At 44.0% G+C, this 22,593-nt stretch overlaps 1 protein-coding gene across 3 annotated transcripts in view; it reads right to left on the bottom strand.

Annotated features, from left to right (window-relative positions):
* Positions 1-421: 421 nt before the first annotated feature.
* Positions 422-22,593, bottom strand: part of LOC135524280 (tripartite motif-containing protein 44-like) — a 69,152-nt gene continuing 46,980 nt past the window's right edge. For 2 of the 3 annotated variants that reach the window (XM_064951684.1, XM_064951683.1), the window contains exon 6: positions 2,411-2,598. In XM_064951684.1, the coding sequence (XP_064807756.1) occupies positions 2,514-2,598 (85 nt within the window). In that variant the 3' untranslated portion in view covers positions 2,411-2,513. Of the gene's footprint in view, positions 2,599-22,593 lie in introns of all 3 variants that reach the window. The other variant, XM_064951682.1, reaches the window with a different exon arrangement.

Raw genomic sequence — 22,593 nt, 5'->3', positions numbered from 1 at the left:
CTCCATTCCTCTACTTCCCCAACCCCCAGTCCTGTCTGAATGAAAGGGTGCCATGAATCTTGATTAAGGAAAGACAGAAAATGACTCCCTTCCTTACCCAGCTCATCTACTCCTCCTTCTCTCCCTCCCCTACAAAGAAGTGCTGTTGAGGAGCCGAGAAGGACGGGTGATGGCAGATGTTTTGAGAAATGGCCCTCACATAAGGAGGTGGAAAACACCACAGAACTTAGCTTGTCTAATAAATAATTACTAAGGGAGAAAATATGCTAGTGAAACAATTATGCCATTTCATTTATTAATTAATTCAAGGCAACAGCATTAATAAACAATTTCATATCCTGACTATTTACCTTTACTCTTACCATGATTGCTGAATCAAAACTAATCTATATATATATATATATATATATATATATATATATATATATATATATATATATACACACACTATGTATACAAAACTATGTGGACAGCCCTTCAAATGAGTGGATTTGGCTATTTTAGCCACACCCGTTGCCTATACTGAAGAGCTCAGTGATTTTGAACGTGGCACCATCATGGGATGCCACCTCTCCAACAAGTAATTTCGTCAAATTTCTGCCCTCCTAGAGCTGCCCTGGTCAAGTGTAAGTGCTGTTGCTGTGAAGTGGAAACATCTAGGAGCAACAAGGGCTCAACCGCGAAGTGGTCGGCAACACAAACTCACAGAACGGTACCGCCGAGTGCTGCCTCTGTAAGCAATGTCAGCCCAAGAACTGGTTGTAGGTAGCTTCATGAAATGGTTTTCCATGGCCAAGCAGCCGCACGCAAGCCTAAGATCACCATGCGCAATGTCAAGCATTGGCTAGAGTGGTGTAAAGCCTGCCGCCATTGGACTCAGTGGAAATGCGTTCTCTGGAGTGATGAATCACTCTTCTCCAGCTGGCGGTCCGATGGACTAATCTGGGTTTAACACTACAGCATACAATGACATTCTAGACGATTCTGTGCTTCCAACTTTGTGGCAACAGTTTGTGGAAGGCCCTTTCCTGTTTCAGCATGACAATTCCCCTGTGCACAAAGCGAGGTCCATACAGAAATGGTTTGACGAGATTGGTGTGGAAGAACTTGCCTGCACAGAGTCCTGATCTCAATCCCTTCGAACACCTTTGGAACGCCCACTGCGAGACTGGCCTAATCGCCCAACATCAGTGCCCGACCTCACTAATTCTATTGTGGCTGAATGGAAGCAAATCCCTGCAGCAACGTTCCAACACCAGAAGAGTGGAGGGTGTTATAGCAGCAAAGGGGGGGATCAACTCCACATTAATGCCCATGATTTTGGAATGAGATGTTCGACGAGCAGGTATCCACATACTTTTGGTCATGTAGTATATATTACTTATTTTGTAGCAGTCATATATATATATATATATATTACTTATTTTGTAGCAGTCATGAAATGATTATATATCTTTCTATTAATCATTTCATAACTGCTACAAAATAACATGATCCATTGGGTAGGGCTTGGTCCTGGTCACAACCCAAATCATATTGATTCGGTTAAAGGTTACTTTCTCCTTTAAGACAAAATAGACCGCATCAAAAAATATATATATACCTTCTGTGTGTGATTATTGAATGACATGATGGAGTAAGACAAAGTACTGTATGCAGTTAGTCGTCAGGAGTCAGGACTGCACTGTCTGTTGTACACTGCAGATTGTCTCGGGTAATGAGGCATGGTATTACAGAGAACGCTGACACTGCACAGAGAGCTATTACATACAGGCAAAATACACTTCGATTCCCCGTAACATGTACGCAGCAGCTCTCAGAAATCAATATGTGCCAACGCATCATCTGATGACGAATCTGACAAAAACAAGAGGAAGGAGGGGAGAGAATTTGAAGGTGAGGACAAACAAGAGAAGACAAGAGCAGTTAGTAAGTACTAGGTTGTGTTTATACGTCAAGGCAGATTTAAGACACTTGTGATATATTTCCCTTCAGAGTATAAAACAGGAACACCCACCTTGTCCTGTACATTCTATATTCCTCCTCTGATCTAAGGTGTTCTGTCAACTTATTTTGCTTGGCTTTTTTTTGGTCAATGCTGCTTGTCATTACTAAATACATTGAAGAAATTAATGTAAAGCACAGCGTGTCACATTCAGAATTTCATGATCCAATCCTGACATCTGCTGGGTTTTAGCAGGTCCTCAGCTTTTCTACCTACACTACTCACTGAGCACAGCTCACCAGACAAGGATCTGATTGAGTGTGAAAATTTTGCCTGACGGTAATAGATTGCAATCGACTCATGAACCTCAATTTAAAAAAGACTTAGTAGAGTTTTAAAAGTTCTGAAAGCAGAAAGAAAGAGCCATCCATTTTGTTACAGCCTTCTTCATTCTCACTCCGTTTTCATCAGACATGGAGAGGAGAATCTCTCTGGTTTTGTTGGTCTCCTGGACAGAAGTAGGAGGAAAGAGAGGAGTGGGAAGTGATCTGTGATTGGGCAGCTGGTGTCAAGGGGCGTGTCCCATTGAGGATCTGGACCCACCCTCTCCATAGTCCCTGGGGTCCTGAGGGTCTCGTCTTGGCTCTGGGAGTCTGAAGGAACGAGACACACAAGAAGATCTGGTGAGAGGAACATCTTTTTTTTCTCTTTCTTTCTTTCTTTCTTTCTTTCTTTCACTCTCTCACTCTCTCACTCTCTCTGCCACAAACACACATACTATCCTTGTGGGCACCAAACAATTGACTCCCATTCAAAATCTTATTTTCCCTGACCCCTATCCCTAACATAACCTTAACCCCGAACCCTAAACCTAAACCTAAATCAAACCCTAAACCTAACTAATTGTAACCCTAACCACTAAGCCTAAAATGCCTTTTTCTTTGTGGGGACCAGTGAAATTTTCCTTGTTTTACTATCCTTGTGAGGACCCAAAAAACAGACACATTTGCGGGTGCATGCACAAACACTACAGTACATGTCACCAATCAAAAGTCTTAGCTTGTATTATTTTGAGATGTTAAGTAGAAATGCTTTACTCTACTTAGTGGCTGTCGAGTGACGCAGGTAAAGTGATTGCCAAATTGGTGGAGCCTATTGCAATCAGAGACGGTGTGATAGATTCCATTCCACCGGGGACAGGCTGCACTAATCATATCCCATAATTGGACAACCTTCTGAGGGTGACAGAACGACAGAACAGCCCTCCTCCCAGAGAGAGAAGGGAAGGGACAGGAAAAAAAGACTTCTCTCTCCTCCTCTCATCCTACTTCTCTCATTCCTCCTCTTTCCTCCCAGAGAGAGAGAGAGAAGCCAAGAAACAGACAGTCTCCTCCTAATTTCTTCCTCCTCATGTCTGCACACTCATTCTCCTCTCTTTCCTTCTATATCCTTCTCTCTCTTCTTTCTGCCCACTTCCTACTCTTTCTCCTCCAACTCCCCACTCTGCTAACTGAACTTTCTCTGTACTTCTAACCATTCTCCCCTCTCACTCTACTCACCCCCTGATCTCCTCCCAAAGACCACATCTCTGCTGGATTTCACTTTGTCTGAATTCAAACATCCCTCTCCTGCCTCTAGGACCTCCTCAGAGGCTACTACGCTGTTCTCTCCTCCTTTAACAACCCAACATCCCTCTCCTGCCTCTAGGACCTCCTCAGAGGCTACTACGCTGTTCTCTCCTCCTTTAATAACCCAACATCCCTCTCCTGCCTCTAGGACCTCCTCAGAGGCTACTACGCTGTTCTCTCCTCCTTTAACAACCCAACAGCCCTCTCCTGCCTCTGGGACCTCCTCAGAGGCTACTACTTTGTTCTCTCCTCCTTTAACAACCCAGATATTTGGCCTTTCCCCCTCTCCTCCTCCCTCTCTTGCTCCCCTCCGACTGTGGTGCGGCCTCAGGCAGCAGAGCAGCACATCCATGAATAGGAAGCAGGCAGGCAGCTATCAGGGCACCTCAAAGAGCAGAACACACACACCTGCAAGTACACAATCCCACCCTCCACTTCTCTTCATCCTAATTTGTGGATGTTCATCACTCATTTCGTACTATATCTAACGAATTTCAAATCGTACAATATGTGATAAATAATACATTTGCAATTTGTTGTGGCTAACATTAGCTAGATGGCTAACATTAGCTAGGCTAGTGGTTAAGATTAGGGTTAAAGGTTAGGAATAAGTGTTAGGGGTTAAGGTTTGGGTTAATGGAAGGGTTAGCTAACATGCTAAGTAGTTGCTTAGTAGCTAATTAGTCAAAATGCTAAAGTTGTCCATAATGTCATTCAACCCGTGGGTTGCTAGATCTTCACGTTATACGCCCACCTTCCTTTCGTTTTTTGATGTAACCTTCTGTCTTATGTAACTGTTTACTATGTTATGTCTTTTAGGCCAGGTTGTTGTCTTTATATTTTTCCTCAACAAAGTCAGTGTGAAAGTGTACACCTTCGCACCTCTGATGGCTGTTATACTCTAAACACCTTTTCTCAGAGTGAGAGCAAGACAGAGAGAGAAGAGAGAGGTTGGCAAACACACACACACAGTGACATTGTTCCCCCATGCCTGACATGAGGAGGAGAAGCTGTGTTTTGGGAGAAACTCAGAAAGTCTTATTTGTGTAAAAGGCAATTTCATCTTTCATCTCCAGTCAACCAAAAAGTCTCCCTGCTGTTTGATATGAAAATGTAATTATACATATATTCACATGGCTCCCCTACGGTGGGAAATGAACTATTTCTATTGCAATAGTCCTGGCTCAGCCCTTGGACGTAATAACTTATTTATTTCACCCGCAGGAGACAGCGCAGTACGTCAAGAGAGAGAACAGGGATAAGCGTTAATAAGGAACAAAATGTCAAGATGAGGGGAGAAATATTCCCGACAAGGTTAGATTCCTGCTCTCTGCTTTTACCTCTCTCTCTTTCTGTAAACGTGCACAAGCTTGTACACACCTCTCCTCCAACACCTCTCTTAGTCACTCTCTTTCTCCCTTTCCCTTCACCACCACCACCACCACCCACTCCCTCCATCTTAAGTACCGTCTTACTGAGGACTAATGCAGTCCGTGCATTATTGATTAGCATCGATACGTTTTTCGTTTTCCTTTGCCTGTGATCGTGGCTCGCGGATAGGGGGCACGTTGAGCTGAAAAGCCCAACGCGGGGCTCACTGTCTGGGGTCGGGAGAGTTCTGAGACCCCTGGGTGATGGATGCATAGATGGGGTCTCAATGGATGGGATCAGATGTGTATGTGTGCGAGAGACAAATGTGTATGTGAGAAAAAGAGCGTGCTCTGGGTGAAAAGTTTTCAAAAAGTCTCTGAATCTTACTAACATCCACTGACTGTGTAAATTGGAAATGTCTTACCCTCCCTCTTAAAACGAACCAATTGCTCATTTTGGAAAGCTTTGTTCTCCCTGCGAGGAACAGGGGGTAGGATCAAGCACGGTGTTTCTGACTTTGTTCTTTCTTTTTTTGGCGGGGGGGGGGGGTGGGGTTGCTGAGGCCTATAGAGACAGACAGAGAGGGAAGGAGAGAGGGAAGGAGGGGAGCTGTGGCCTGATTGAGTTTGATTCACTGCTCTTGGCAGTGAAATTGCAGGGTTTCTAAGTCTTCATCCGGAAATGCGCCCATCACGCTCCAGACTTGCCGCGTCAATCTAGCATTATTGCTCTGTGTATAATCAGACTGCGGTACTCTGGACAGGCTCAATGTGGGGGGGGGGGGGGGGCTGATTTAGCAGTACTTTAGTGCTTGAAGGCGACTGGGGGAAAGCAGGAGTAGTGGAGAGACGAAGAGGAGAGGCTGATGAGGAGGGGACAGGGAAGTAACTTAGGTCTTTCCTGGTTAAGCATAGAGGTTGTCGGAGTGAGCACTTCACCAGAGCACCAGAGTAGAGACACTCATGCCAGTCATCCAAGTGGTAAATAAATATCCCCCATTTGCATTTCCAAACAGCGGTGATGCCGCCTGGACCTACTACTCAATCACATTAGCTAGGGAGAGAGGCCCATTTCTCAGGACCCCTGGGGGCCTGAGAGGGAAGGGGGCTGTAATGAGAGAGGATCCTTAATGGTTATCGATAGGGCCTCCAGGACAGTCTCTTACCCTGGCTCTCCAGTAAGCACTGCACTCTGCCACTACTTAATGAAGTAAAACTTGAATCTTCTCCGGGATGATTTAACATCGCACACAGCTCTGAGACATGGACCAACCGAGAAGTAGATGGGGGAGTGATATAGGAAAGGAGGGAGAAAGGGATGAAGAGAGGATGAGAGGGAGTATGAGTGATGAAGATTGAGTTGAGGGTTATTAGCAAAAGAATGAGAGAAGAAAGAGAGAGAGAGAAAGAGAGTGAGCGAGAGAACAAAAGAGAGAGAGAGTCCAGATGGCAGTCCATTGTGGAAAATGGAACCAGGAGTATGATGGGTAATTTGACATAGCAGAGTGAACACTCCACTGGGCCTAATTGGCCATTGTCCTGCGAGGCACTACATCCCTTTCCTCCTCTCTCTGTCTCTCATTCTCTTTATTTAGCACTCTTCCTCTTTCCCTCTCCATCCTCATGTCTGCCTCGCTCGCTCTATCTCCCTCTCTCCATCCCACTCTCTCCGTCTCATGGTTAATGTCAGTAGATCTGTCCTCTTCCATCTGACATCTGCTATGTGTGAAATGTGTAATTTAGAAATGGCCCCTGCTCATCCACCTGTCCCTGGGAGACCCTGTGCCATCCCCCAGCACTTTGTACTGCAATCATCCTGCCACAGAGAATCTGAGCTGGGGATGGAGTGTGATGAGGGGAAATGCAGAGTAGAAGGAGGTGTTGGAGGGAGGGTAGGGAATAAGGGAAATAGAGAGATGGAAAGGCAGAGAGGAAGACAAGGATATACTGTATCAGTGCTTCACATGCTCGGGGAGGAAATGGATTCTCTGTCAGAGTGATTCAGAGGAAGCAGGAGGAACTACTATTATGTAAATTGGAGATTGTGTGTTTGTCAGCGCATAGCGTTTCATAGGTTGAAAGGGTGAGAGAGGATTTTGTAAATGTATGCTCTCACCACAGCGCCTCTAGATAAGAGCTGTCAATAGCGATTCAGTACGCTGGATAAGAGTATTCTTTCTATAAAAAGCTGTTATTGATATTGGAGTGTATTATAAACTGGAGCGGCTTGGTGATGCAACCTACCCCTGAGAGGGAGTGAACACCTTCACGCCCATCCATCCACCCACACATCATCTCACTCCTCTTCACTTCACACCAGCTCACACACAAGCATGCACACTAAAATAGAGACAAAGAGTGAACAGACGGGCTAATAAAGCTGTGAAATAAAGCAGCAGAGGGAAAAATAACAAGAGTAGAGGGATATTTTTCCACGAGAAAAGAGATATCATCGCATATCAGTTCCCAGAACATTCTTGAAAACAATTCATTTGATAGAGCTACCTCAAACCTAAGTTGCAGTAGAGAGAAAGTGAAAACGCAAAAGCTATCTAGCCACCAATCATGTCCTGAGTCTATGGAGAAGCCGGTCATGTGACGCACACACATACCATTCTATGTACTAACCATTCTGTAATCTCAGCCCACAGCCAGATAGATACTGCATTCCCTCTCATCCGTATCCATACATATATTTATACAGTACTGTCAAGGGTACAGCAATAGTGTACACCAATGGGAGAAGTGTGATGCTACAGGCAGAGGAGCATAGGATATGACCTTTAGTTTACATTGCATGTGATTGATGTGAGCAAAATGCTGCTCAGTGCAGTTGGAGATGAATCCATCTCATTAGCTTACTGATCCACAGCCTCCAGCCGCCCTGATTCCAGCTCATCTTCATACATGCCATTATGTAAAAATGTACATTATGAAATTCACTGGATACTACCACCCACTCACCAGAAGAAATCCATGCAATCCCCCCACCATGTGAAGTGTAGCATATATTAGCCTGAAAATGTCTCTGTGTGCTACCGGCTCTGAAATACAACTCTGGAACACACAAGGCCAGTGATGTGGAATTAAAACAAGCGTCGGTGATGTTTATCCAATAGAATAATCATTGAGGAGATGTGAGTTAGCAGCAGTTTTGCAGCCGGTATGAACACTTATCCACCCAGAGCCAATTTCCTGTGCATGTCCGACAACGTACGCACCTGCGTTACTCGTTTACAGGAATTAACAAAGAGCCATTCTGATAAGAGCATTAACTATTGTAAAGAGTCAATCTGACACAGGCTCATTTAGTGCTTTTACAATCACTTGTTGCCACAGGGAAAATTGAGGAATTAGCCTAATTGAGGGGAGTTGCATTGAGCAACACTGTCTCCGCCGCCTGCGTAGGCCACAGAAATAAAATCTCTCATTAATTAGTAGTGTGAAATTTAATTTGGCGGCTCTGTGCTCCGGGGAGGGCTGTTAGTGTAGCGCGGCATCACGTGGCTGATAATTCCCCCATAAAGCCAATTTTCACAGAGATGTAAATAGATTGATAAACAATTAGAGAGAATTCAGCACATCCTGGTTCAGCCGGCGCCTGCCTCCTATATCTCCTTCAGAGTCGTTAAAGTCCTATTACTCCACCTTAATTCATTTCTTAAAGAGCATCCTAGAGAAGACAGGAGAGAGAAGAAAAAACCCAAAAGTGGAGGGCCAGGTATAGAAAGAGGAGCCGGAGGGAGAGAGAGGTGTAGTTTATTCATTCGACCATTTAAAAAAAACAGCACACCTGAAACTTGAAAAGCCATACATGCACATGAGTAAAATCACAGAGGATAACACACAAAGTCTGGGACTTATTGTCATTGTGGTCCTCTTGAGACAAGATGACTAGGCAAGATCCAACACGGCTGCGCAGAGTTTGACAGCGAGATAATAAAACATAAAAACAAAGAAGAAAACATCTCATCATTGCAGTTGGATCGTAAGGTACATTCAAACAGAGCACATCAAACTGTTAACTGTATTTTTAAAGCTGCCCAGAGAGGACATCGTTTTTATAGGCAGAGGCAACACATTCCACTCTGAGGTTCCAGTATACAAGAAAGTACCTTTCCCAGCATTACTCTTGAACCTGTATAAGCACACATCAGCAACACCTGATCTGGTGCTGTGATGGTGTGCATCCCTAACATGGGGAAAGTAATCAGTTTGATATCTGGGCGCAGAACCATAAATTCTCCTGTAAACCAAACCCAGTCTAAATCTGGGACACCCTAGCCTCAACAGGCAGCCAGTTGAGTTCCTGAAAGCAGCTCCTGCCTATGTAAGTATGTGGACTCACCTTCAATACTTCCCTGATCAGCTTATTCTGAACTATCTGGAGCTTCCCCTTCAGAAGCTTAGATAAGCCCCCAAACCAGGAAGTACTAGCGTAGTCAAAACGGCATTGAATGAGGGTAGTGGCTAGCACTCTCATGGAGTCCTTATCAAGCAGCTTGGACTTTCTAGCCACAAACTTAGTCCAGGCATGAACCTTTCCTAGCACTTTAGTGGCCATGCTCACACCTCCCAAACTTCAATCAAGGATGCATTCCAAGTAACTAACAGAGGTTTTTGTAGTCAGCACCTCACCCCCTAACTCCACTCTGACTTCAGAGGACCTACACAATTTAGGTCTGGATCCAAAAGTAATGGCCTCAGTTTTACCTAAGTGCAGAGATAGCAATTGGCTATAAGTTAACGTTAATAAGCTCTGTGCAAACTATCCTCTCCAACAAAGTTTTACTTTTATGAGACACCAGAAGTGTAGAGCCATCCGCATAAAAGGAAAAGACGGAACGAACAAGCATATTTCATATCATTTATATACAGTAAAAACAGTAGAGGTTTTTGCCTGAGACGGTGAACCATTAACCTCTATCCACTTGCTCCCTATAAGACAACTAGGACTTTACCCAGCCTAAAGGGATACTGCTTAACCCCAGTGCCTTCAGTTTGGAAATTAGACAGTGGTTAACTGTATCAAAGGCCTTCTGTAGGTCAAGCAGTACCAATCCACAGAGTTTTCCCTCATCAAACTCTTTCCTGATGTAGTCAGTCAAGTAAAGTCAAATTGAATCAGTGTAATAGTTTTTTTTTTTAAAACCACGACTGAAAATCATACATTAGACTTTGCTTTTTGTTTTACATTTATAAATATCTCATGTTCAACTCTCTCTAGGATATTTGATGCTATACTGAGGATAGATACAGGCCTATTGTTCCCAGGGTGAGGCTTGATCCCCCTTCCTATACAGAGGTATAACTTTAGTGTGTTACATGTCCCTAGGAAAGATGCCTTGTTCAAGAGAGAGATTAATGATATGCGTAATACAAGGGGAAATTTGCTCAGCAGAATCTCTAAGAAACCTTGCAGGAATATTATCCAGGCCTGTGGCTTTGGAGCATTTAAGCTCTGCTAGCATACAGGCTACTTTGGTTGTTGCTACCTTTGCAAAAGAAAAACGTTTTAGCTGAACCCCTAACTCTGCATAATACTTCTTGACTTCTTGACCAGCTTGCTGGCAACAGATGTAAATAAAGAGTTGAATTCATTGGCATCCTCTGCTTTTTCATATATCATCTCCCCCCTGATGTTCAGTCCAATACTGTTTCGTTTGTTTTTTTGGTAGTACTACAGCCTAGTTCCTTAAATTATTTCTAAAACTTTTTAGGGTCATTTTTGTTCTCAATGATTTTATCAGCAAAGTAACCTCTCTTAGCTTCATCCATCCTGCTCTGTGCTACATTTCTGTTACGTTTATATAGGACAAAATCAGGCTGCTCTTGAGAGTTCCTTTTTCCTTGCTTTAATAGATTCTAGAATCTCATGATTAAACCAAGGAATAGATCTCAGCTTTACTCTGACCCATCTAAATGGGAGCCATCACATTCACCACCTCACGGAATCTACATTTAAAGGCTTCCCAGGCACCGTCTACCCCTACACTATCCAGCACAGATGCCCAGACAATTTTACCCTCTTGCGCCATAAATATTTCAACATGTTATTTTTTTTTAGTTCATTTGATTCAAATAGTTTTGTGACACTTAACAATATCTTGAAAAACCCTCCTTGTGCAAAATGTAATAAAATGATCACTGATTCCATAGACAATTACTATTACTCTGCAATCAGACACCAATATTAAGTAAATCATACTTTGCACTGTTTCACAAACCCTGGTGGGTACAGTACACTGACAACAAAGGTAAGTTTCATTGAGCCCATTCCCAAAGCTAGGATCGCTGTATTTTAGATGAATCCACTGCGCGTATTCCAAACATACCAGCGCTTTGCTGTTACTCTAACCCAATATTCGCAGGAGGTGCATGACTGCATAGGCCGTTTGTGTTCATGATAAACTGAGGCATTGATGTATATCACCCAATAAGAGAAGGCATAGTTATTATAAGATCTCCATTAATTTGAGATTTCAGACTGGCCTTGGATGATCGTTTTGGTATATAACATTCCTTCCAAATCCGAAGTGCTGGATGCCATCAGAAGTGTTGGCATGACAGAAGTTACTGAGAATGTATCGTTCTTTAATGTAGAGTAAAGTAAAAAGTGCTGCCACCATGCCGAACTTGCCAATAGCCATCTGGCCTTGCCGAGAGACAGAGAGAGAAATAGGGGAGAGAACAATCATCTCTAAAGGAAGTGATGGATCAGGCCTGAAAGGCAGACGATATTCGTTTCATTCTCAACCATAGTTCTATTTGGGGCCAAATGGAGAAATGGAGCATATCAGTGCCTCCAGTAATGCTGTAGTATAATGCAGGACAATGTGCCGGGGTCCCCGGCAGTGTGTTCTGCAGCCTGCAGAACACACTAGACAGCCTGGAAATGAGGAAGTGAAGGAAGAACCCATAACAACCAAGGTCTTGGTGCTGAAGCCCTCTCTGTTTACAATTAACTATAAACACTGTCCCCATAGTGCTGCAATGCCATTTGGTCCTGGGTTTCATTGGGACTGCATATGAGAACAGGGCCTGAAGCGGTATGGTACTGCACTACTAACTAGCTCCCAGACGATGACAGTATAGGCTGTGTCCCAAAAGGCAGCCTATTCCCTATATAGTCCACTACTTTTGACCAGGGCTCTGATCAAAAGTAGCGCACTATGTAAGGAACAGGGTGACATTTGGGGTGCAGTAGTGACTGTAGAGTATAGAGTTCCACCATGTGTCAGAGGGTAACAGAGTAGAGGCTCTAATCAGCTTGGACAAGCCATTCTTATGGAACTGCTGAGCTGTCACACTACGATCACACTGCATTCCGGAACATTGCTAAAATTATAAGCTCTAGAATGTGGTTGAATGGAGAAAAAGTCCTTCTGAGTGACGAGGGGGTGGTAGGATTATTGAATTAGAGCAGGGATGGACTTAGATTTACTGAATCAAATGATTCGGAGAAGGGCTGGAACAAAATCCTTCGTACCCAGTCAGTGCTCCAGGAGGAGGGTTGGCCACGCCTGAATTTGAGTTTTGTGTGGGCTCCACCCCTGGAATAGGTATTTGTATCTTTCTGCGGTATGCTCTGACATTTCTACAGAGGAGAGCAGAGTTTGGAGGAACCTTTGTCATTTCTCTCCAGCTTCTTGAAACAAGGTTTATTTTTCCTCTCAGTTTAAAAAACCTCTATCTTCACCACTGCTCAAAATATAACTTAAACTTCCCTTCAAAAAGCTGGAGCGTCAAGGACAGCAAAGAGAAAAACTATTTAGAGCCAGATAAACTTTTATCTATCCCTCTATTGAACAACACCTCAAGTGTGCTGAGAAACCATATCAATAGCTAACAGGGGATAAATAACAGTGAAACCCTGCCCTATCCCTACACTCTTCCTCCCCACCACCCCCCCCCCCCCTCCTCCCGGAGCCATCAATTCTGCTCTACTAGAAGTGGGCTCTGCTAGAGGTGGACTCCCCCTGGTTTTATTTGCATATCTGTCCCATGTGATGTATGGGAGTCGTTCCAGGCTGGGCCATTATGAAGAGTGACTGGTCACGGTGCCCACGCTCCCACGAACACACTTGGCAGACTGGCACAGCTGCGTCCCGCCCTCATCTCCCTCCCTAACGGTGGACTACTGTCGCCGCCACCATGGAAGAAAAACAAATTGCCCAGGTGCCGAGGCAAGCTGTCCGGGAATGCTTTGGAATGCTGTGTCTGTGTGTGCTGTGTCTCTGAGCGATGTCATGGAAAGGACTTTTCCCCCATTCTCTCCCTTCATCAGAGATGGAGAGATGGTAGAAGACCATATGGCAGCAGAGGAAGAAAAGAAGGAGATTAAAAGAGAGAGAAAGAGAGAGAGTGTGACGGAGAAGAGACAGCCCGGCTAAGTCTTCTGTTATGTGAACGCTCCCCATCCAAGTTCTGTCATCCTCACGTACATAGCCTAAGTCTGAAGGACACAAAGGAAGACTATAGCATCCTCTCTGCCTGCTGCCTGCCTGTAAACTGCTGTCACAACCCTTTTCTCCTGATAAACGTTCCCTGTCCCTCAGTTCCACATGTCCTCTCAAAAGAAAACAACACAGAATTAGAACCTTCGCCCAGAATACTTACCACTGGGGATATCACATGTTTAATGTTTGAGCATACAATCCTGTGCTAATGATGAATACAATAGAAAGAAGTGAATACAATAGAATAGAGCTGTGTTGACGAGTTCCTGTAGTTGTGTGTTCCTGCAGTAGCAGCAGTAGACTCGACAGGAGGTCAGAGACCTGGCAATGTGGTGCCAGGACAACAACCTCTCACTCAATGTGAGCAAGACAAAGGAGCTGATCGTGGACTACAGGAAAAGGAAGGCCGAACAGGCCTCCATTAACATCGACAGGCCCGTATGTGGAGCTGGGCGAGAGTTTCAAATTCCTTGGTGTCCACATCACCAACAAACTATCATGGTCCAAACACACCAAGACAGTCGTGAAGAGGGCACGACAAAACCTATTCCCCCTCAGGAGACTGAAAAGATTTGGCATGGGTTCCCAGATCCTCAAAAGGTTCTACAGCTGCACCATCGAGCGCATCCTGACCGGTTGCATCACCGCCTGGTATGGCAACTGCGCTGAATCTGACCGTAAGGCGCTACAGAGGGTAGTGCGTACGGTCCAGTACATCACTGGGGCCAAGCTTACTGCCATCCCGGACCTCTATAATAGGAGGTGTCAGAGGAAAGCCCCCAAAATTGTCAAAGACTCCAGTCACCCAAGTCATAGACTGTTTCCTCTGCTGCCGCACGGCAAGCGGTACCAGATCACCAAGTCTAGGACCAAAAGGCTTCTTAACAGCTTCTACCCCCAAGCCATTAGACTGCTGAACCATTAATCAAATGGCCACCGGACTATTTACATTGGCACCCCCGTCCATTTGTTTTGTACACTGCTGCTACTCACTGTTTATTATCTATGCATAGTCACTTCACCTCTACCTACATGTACAAATGACCTCGACTAACCTGTACCCCCGCACATTGGCTCTTTACCGGTACCCCCTGTATATAGCCTCGTTATTTTACTGTGTTACTTTTACCTTTTGTTTATTTGGTTAACTCTTGAACTGCACTGTTGGTTAAGGGCTTGTAAGTAAGCATTTCAAGGTAAGGTCTACACTTATCGGCGCGTGTGACAAATAAAGTTTGATTTGATTTGACACTGAGCTGGGACAGGAGCAGAAAGAGAAACAGGCAGACACTTTCACTGGGCCCTGACTGCTCCACAGTGCTAGTTGGATGACTTAATACATTTTTATGGGTGCTAATGCGTCTTGTAAAACATCTGTCATAAAAGCCTGCCAGCCCCTGGAACTAATATTCCCCCCATTATATTTTATCATAGCACAAGACAGAAGGCAATTTCAGTGTTTTGGGAAATCCAGTGGCCTGTCCATCCATGCCTATAAGTTAAAACACAACCCCCCCCCCCCCCCCCAGACAAACACCTTCAGTGGAGGCTAGGAGGGAAACAACACTACACTGTCATTTAAATCAGGACCAAGCCCGCAGCAACCACCAAACCTTTACATATATATTTTTCCTATACGAAGATATTTCTCACCTACCACCAGAAAGATGGAGGAAAAAAACAACTCTAAAATGTCATTCAAACAAAGAAAAACTGATCTGTCATCTCCCTCAACACCCCTCGCACCTTCCAATGCAAAAGAGAGAAAAAAACAAAGTCCAATAGTAAAAGAGAAAGAAGCTTTTCTTTATGTGTGACCAGTGAGAGGTGGTGTGCTATGTGGTGTGCATACTAACACTCCTCTATAGTAGGGTAATTAAGAACAGTCTCCCTTCACACTCCTTCACTCCTCCCATTCTCTACATTCCACTCAAGGTTGCCTTCTCCCGCTGCTGCCGAATACTGATACTGATGTGCTAGGCAACATAACGCCACAGCAACACATAAATTGCAACAGTGACAGAGCCTGTCGGGAGGCTGCTGAATAAAACATGACAACCTTCGTAGTCTCCCTCTCTCTCTTTGCGCTCTCTCCAGCAGAGGAATGGAGGCAGTAAAAGAGGAAAGGATGAGAGAAGAGACAGGCATCTTCGGCCCTTCCACTCTGCTGAGCCTGGGGTCCGTGAGCCGTGTGTTGTGATGTCACACGATTCAGCGGGCCCCTGTCTGCATGTAACAGTGTTAACAGTATATTGGTGGTGTAGTGGGCCGGGAGGGAGCAGGGCTCGGAGATGAGGCGGTGTGATATGGTTCTGCTGCTGCCGTGTTGACAGGTCATAGCAAGGGGCAGGATTCATCAGCCTTTGTTCAGCTCACCACTATCACCCCGCCAACATCTCCACTGAGCTGACACCAGACCTGGAACCCTACCCCGGGGTGTCAGACTGTGTGTGTGTTTGTGTGTGAGAGAGAGGGAGAGGGGCACAGTGAGCATCATCTTCATGTGGCTGAAGGAAGGAATATTTGACATCAGGCTCAAGAAGTATGTGTGCGTGTTGTGTTTAGTACTTGGGAATGCAATAAACAATGTTTATGTGTTCTGTAACTTCTAGAGTGGTGTGTGTGGGATTACCCTTAACAGAGATACGGGGTGACAGTCTGCTTTGGGAAAACCACTGGCACTCAAAGAGAGAGAGATTGCAACATTGTTGTCTGTATGTGACGGAGGAGGGAGTGTTATACTTATTTTACTAAGTCACATCACCCAGTTATTCCAACTCAACTCAACCCTCTGTCCCAGTAAACACTGAAGCAGGCATTCACAGTCTTTTACCCAAGATTCTACCAGCCTGGAGACTGAGACTGCTAGATTGACTGGCATCTCCTCGTTGGAGTGGTTGCCATACGTGGCCAGTGTTCAGTTAGCCATCATAGCCCATTACAAACCATTAAATGTTCTCCATCGTTCCTGCATCAGCGCCTTACCGATGGCGATGCTGCCTGGTCTCGTCAAGCTGTACCAGAACGATTCCCTACAGACGATGACTAGTGTTTGATGGAGTCACACTGTACACACAGAATCACAACACATCTGTGTTATACTATACACTGCTCCTACCTTCTCCAGCAGTCTACCTCTCTCATATAGGCTCTCTCTCTGACACGCACTCTCCATTTTCAGTCTGTCTTAAGCTCACTTCATTTCTTACTCGCTCGCTCTCCCTCCTCAACAGCCCAGTCTTTCAAGCTAGTGCTGACAACGAGTGGCATGATTACTTTCCAGGAAAGGAGAGCAGAGTAAAAGAGGAGAGCAGACCCTTTTAATGAGCAGGTGCAGAGAGAAAGAGACAAAGAACAAACAAATGAGAAAGGATGAGTGTTTCACAAAAACAAACCATCAACGTTGTGATTAACCAGCAACCAAACAAAATAAATATTCAGATATAATGTATTACAGCCACAATTTGGAGTCGGCCCAAAAGCAGCCCCACTACTTGGCTTGGAACAGAACAAGCTAAACATACAACCACTCAATTTAATTGACAGAGCTGCGGATGCAAGGACTGACAGTCCATGCAGTCAAAACACAAACAATCCGTTAATACATTTGGAGTTTGAAAGGGTCAAACAGTTGTACTGACCTCAAGAGGTATTCATAAACAGTACATGGACTTGGTAGGAAGTGTAATACTTGGGAACATATTGGATACCACAAGCTTATCAGCAAGGGTATCACTGGAAGCAGATATAACTCAATGTGCAACACAGGAGAAGATAGCAAACTGTTTATACCACCGTACTTGGTGAAGTTGGCTGTCAGACTAAGTTATTGTTGTTGTCTTGTGCACTGGAGCCCTATGAGATATGATTCACCAGGCTTGCTCCCATTTTTCATGCCCTGTCCTTCTATATTACCCCGTGCCCAGAAAGCTTACTCCCCCATTTTATCATCTCCCCTCTTTCCCTTCTCTATTCTGAGTTAAACATGATCTCTCCTTTCTTGAATACTTAAAGCGGTAACTGGGGGTATATATATTAATATTTTAAGTTATCCTCTTGATTCCCTTGTTAAATAGTTAAAGTGCATCCTCTTCTGGCTCCTTTTCAATGTCAGCAGAAAACTTTAACGGCTTTCAAATGAATTAGATATAAATAGATATACTTAACTGACGAACCGACAAACACGCACTAACACACACAGAACTACTGTAGACAATCCATCATTTATAGCCACTATAGGCTTGAAACATTAAAGGGATACTTCGGGATTTTGGCAATGATGCCCTTTAGCCCCGAGTCAGATGAACTCGTGAATACCATTTTTATGTCTCTGTGTGAAGTTTTAAAGGAATTTGCTAACTGGCTTTAGCACAATTGCTGACTAGCGTTATCGCAATGACTGGAAGTCTATGGGAACTTCTAGCATTCTAGCTGTTCCTGTAGACTTCCAGTCATTTTGCTAATGCTAGTTAGCATTTGTTCGCAAAACTACCTCTAACTTCCTTCACACTTGACGCAGAGATAAAAATAATATCCACGAGTTCATCTGACTCTGGGGAAGTAGATACATCCCGAAGTATCCCTTTAATGTTTCAAGCCTATAGTGCCTATAAATAATGAATTGTCTGCAGTATTTGTGTGTGTGTGTCGGTTCGTCAGTTAAGTATATCTAAACAGTGTGTTTGCCTACTCATTCATTTGAAAGCAGTTATCCTCAGAGTTTTCTGCTGCTATTTAAAAGGAGCCAGAAGAGAATGCACTTTAACAATTTTACTGCCAGAATCCCTTAATAATACATTGCCCAAAGTATCCATTAAAACTAACCATATTTCATTGAATTTTATTGAGCAAGGATAATCCACTCAGTAACACTTGCCACTGTTTTCTTAGGAGTTCTGGGATCAAAGTCCAGGCAGATAACTAGTCGGAGATTGGCACTTTACACCTCCCTTCTTCTTACTGGGGATGATAGTCAACACAGAACAACACACATGACCAGAGTCTAGTATTTACTCCAACCCCTAGGATTCAAAACTTAACTCCACAGGCTATATCTAGCTAAGGTTGTTTAAAGTCTACCTCTCTACAACTCAACAAAATCTGAGCTCCTCCACATCCATTATAAAGCCAGACACTTTCAGTCACATCTTTTATGAAAATATATTATTGTCAACTGCACCATTTTCTTGATGTGCGAGAATACAATCTTATGATTCGGATTCTGACATTTCAGAAACTCTATTAATCTAAAAAGCTTTACATTTTCCAAACCACTTTAAGCAGCACTACCCTTTCCATTTAGGTCCACATCTCTTCAGAATGGCTGAACAGGGGAACAAAATACAAAACCATAATGTACGAGTTGCTATGGCAACTCCCAAGGTTAAATTGTGGTTGTTATCGGAAGCTTTGTTGTGGTAAATTGACCTTTTTTGCATTCCAGTTAACCCGGAGATAAAAAAATAAAAAAAGATTGCGCAAGACACCCGAGCACGCACACACGCACGCATGCACGCACACAGGTTTAAGATTAGAGCTGCTGTGGCTGTCTGTCATTCAATAGTGGACCTCAAAGTGAGTACCAGTGACATGAACCTAAGTCTGTGGGTTGTGTGTAGTACATGTGACTCTTTCGATTAATAATGCATATTTATTTGTGGTGTGACATTCAGTGAGTGGTGTGTGTGAGTGTGTATATATGTGCTTGCACAGAGAACAGTGTTATGTCAGTGTGTGTGTTAGTGCACACATGCCAGTGCATGTTTAGCAGGATAGTATAGAGGGTGAAGTGTGGGATGCGAGATCCACAGTCCCATTGGAATGTGAAAGGAAAGGAGTGTGATCCTCCATCATCATCCACAGCAGCCAGCTGGGCCTTGTTACTCACGCACGCATGCACCCAAGGACGCACGGACGCCACACACACGCACCAGCAGTCACTTAAACCATGTTGGCTGGTGTTTCCAACTACAGCCACTTAAATTATTAAGTGAGGGCATGTTGATTATACTGCAGCATACAGTTACACACAGTAAGACACACACACGTTCACGCACACACACACACACACACACACACAAATGTGATGGGATAATGGAGAGGGGGAGGAGGCTGCAGTGCCTTTGTTCTCTCTGGGGATTGTAAATATTTCATTAGCGGAAACCCAGCTCCGTGTTTCCATCTCAGGGGTCTTTCCCCAGCCCTCTACCACTTAACTCCTCTCTTTCCTCCCTTCCACCTATCTGGTTGTCCCTCTGAAGGGCAAAGGGCTCAACATAGTTTCTAAAGCTGAGCCAAATCATCTCAACACCACACCCTTCACTCTCCTAACCCTAGATGTGTTGACTGAACATCAGGAGGGCAACGCCAGAGAGCTACCACTTCCTCTTCCTGTGCAGCCTTGCCAGCCCAACTAAAACACTACTAACTAACCATCCATTCAAGGAGAGAAAGATCACAACAGCAACCAATTTCACAGTTCAGGCTGTGTGTGTTACATAAACGTCTTGGTGTTAGTAGCGTATGTGAGAGCGAGCGAGCGATTGAGAACGAGAGAGCGAGTGAGAACAAGAGAGCGGGTGGGGGGGTGAGGGAGATAGCCGTGGGGAGAGAGAGAGAGAGAGCGCAAGAGATGGAGAAAAGGAGCAAGAGAGAGAAGAGTACGTGTGATTACATAAAGGCTCTGGTGAGAGCACTAGCCCTTAGCCCTGCAATCGCTACTCTCTGAGGTAACGCTACTTCTGCTCAGGTCCTATTCGTGATAAAACAGAGGAAATGGGTGTGTATGCACGCGCACAGGTCCCACGCATGAAAAAGCGGGTCTGGAAGTCAGGGTGCATTGCGTGGCTCCAGAGAAAGACCATAGTGATGTGACAGAGTGGAGGAATAAGTGGAGGGACCTCCTATCATCCTTATAAGTGCCAGACTCCCCAGCGTGCCTTATCATATTAGTGTGATTACACTGCATGATTTATATGCTTGCCAAGCCTCCCTTGCTAAGCAGACTTTCTGCACATCACAGTCCAGTAACTCTTTCAGACACACATATATTAGTCTCAACTGAGGTTGTAAAGTGATGGTACATTACTGGAAACTTTTGAAGTTTGCCAGTAAACTACCCGAATTGTGGTATCTTTCAAGGATTTAATGTAATCTATCACAAGCCATGTACAGTGGAGCAAAAACGTATTTAGTCAGCCACCAATTGTGCAAGTTCTCCCACTTAAAAAGATAAGGCCTGTAATTTTCATCATAGGTACGCTTCAACTATGACAGACAAAATTAGAAAAAAAAATCATGAAAATCACATTGTAGGATTTTTAATGAATTTATTTGCAAATTATGGTGGAAAATAAGTATTTAGTCAATAACAAAAATGTATCTCAATACTTTGTTGTATACACTTTGTTGGCAATGACAGAGGTCAAACGTTTTCTGTAAGTCTTCACAAGGTTTTCACACACTGTTGCTGGTATTTTGGCCTATTCCTCCATGCAGATCTCCTCTAGAGCAGTGATGTTTTGGGGCCGTTGCTGGGCAACACGGACTTTCAACTCCCTCCAAAGATTTTCTATGGGGTTGAGATCTGGAGACTGGCTAGGCCACTCCAGGACATTGAAATGCTTCTTACGAAGCCACTCCTTCGTTGCCCGGGCGGTGTGTTTGGGATCACTGTCATGCTGAAAGACTCAGCCACGTTTCATCTTCAATGCCCTTGCTGATGGAAGGACGTTTTCACTCAAAATCTCACGATACACGGCCCCATTCATTCTTTCCTTTACACGGATCAGTCGTCCTGGTCCCTTTGCAGAAAGACAGCTCCAAAGCATGATGTTTCCACCCCCATGCTTCATAGTAGGTATGGTGTTCTTTGGATGCAACTCAGCATTCTTTGTCCTCCAAACATGACGAGTTGAGTTTTTAGCCAAAAGTTAGATTTTGGTTTCATCTGACCATATGACATTCTCCCAATCTTCTTCTGGATCATCCAAATGCTCTCTAGCAAACTTCAGACGGGCCTGGACATGTACTGGCTTATGCAGGGGGACACGTCTGGCACTGCAGGATTTGAGTCCATGGCGGCGTAGTGTGATACTGATGGTAGGCTTTGTTACTTTAGTCCCAGCTCTCTGCAGGTCATTCACTAGGTCCCCCCGTGTGGTTCTGGGATTTTTGCTCACCGTTCTTGTGATCATTTTGACCCCACGGGGTGAGATCTTGCGTGGAGCCCCAGATCGAGGGAGATTATCAGTGGTCTTGTATGTCTTCCATTTCCTAATAATTGCTCCCACAGATGATTTCTTCAAACCAAGCTGCTTACCTATTGCAGATTCAGTCTTCCCAGCCTGGTGCAGGTCTACAATTTTGTTTCTGGTGTCCTTTGACAGCTCTTTGGTCTTGGCCATAGTGGAATTTGGAGTGTGATTGTTTGAGGTTGTGGACAGGTGTCTTTTATACTGATAACAAGTTCAAACAGGTGCCATTAATACAGGTAACGAGTGGAGGACAGAGGAGCTTCTTAAAGAAGAAGTTACAGGTCTGTGAGAGCCAGAAATCTTGCTTGTTTGTACGTGACCAAATGCTTATTTTCCACCATAATTTGCAAATAAATTCATTAAAAATCCTATAATGTGATTTTCTGGATTTTTTTTCACTCATTTTGTCTGTCATAGTTGAACTGTACCTATGATGAAAATTACAGGTCTCTCTCATCTTTTTAAGTGGGAGAACTTGCACAATTGGTGGCTGACCAAATACTTTTTTGCCCCACTGTATGTGGCCCTTGTGCACTTCAGATTATCACAGGTGTCTGTAATTATCTCTGGCCATCTATGTGGCCTCATCACAAAAACAGATAATTATTAAATAAGATGATTTTAAAATACAAAAACTAGAATAACAAAGTCGTAAAACATTATCCTAAATATAAACCATCAACTTAGTTAATACCATTGTGTTAAATATGGGGTTTCAGCATGAAATATCCTTTTTTTAACTCACTTATTTGACTGCCAGTGTGTATTTGTTGCTAATGTTTTCGTGTCAAACTGGTGGTACTTGTGAAAAAAGTCTATAGTTGGACGAGTTGCAGAGGTAATTGATTGTAGACCATATGGTTTAAGAGACATACTGGAAACTAATAGACAATATGGACAGATAAAAAAGGAATATAATACAGTAACAGTCAAAAG

Source organism: Oncorhynchus masou, chromosome 31 (genome assembly GCF_036934945.1).
Source record: "Oncorhynchus masou masou isolate Uvic2021 chromosome 31, UVic_Omas_1.1, whole genome shotgun sequence".
In the NCBI taxonomy this organism is placed as follows: domain Eukaryota; kingdom Metazoa; phylum Chordata; class Actinopteri; order Salmoniformes; family Salmonidae; genus Oncorhynchus; species Oncorhynchus masou.
This window is presented reverse-complemented; position numbering and strand designations above follow the sequence as displayed.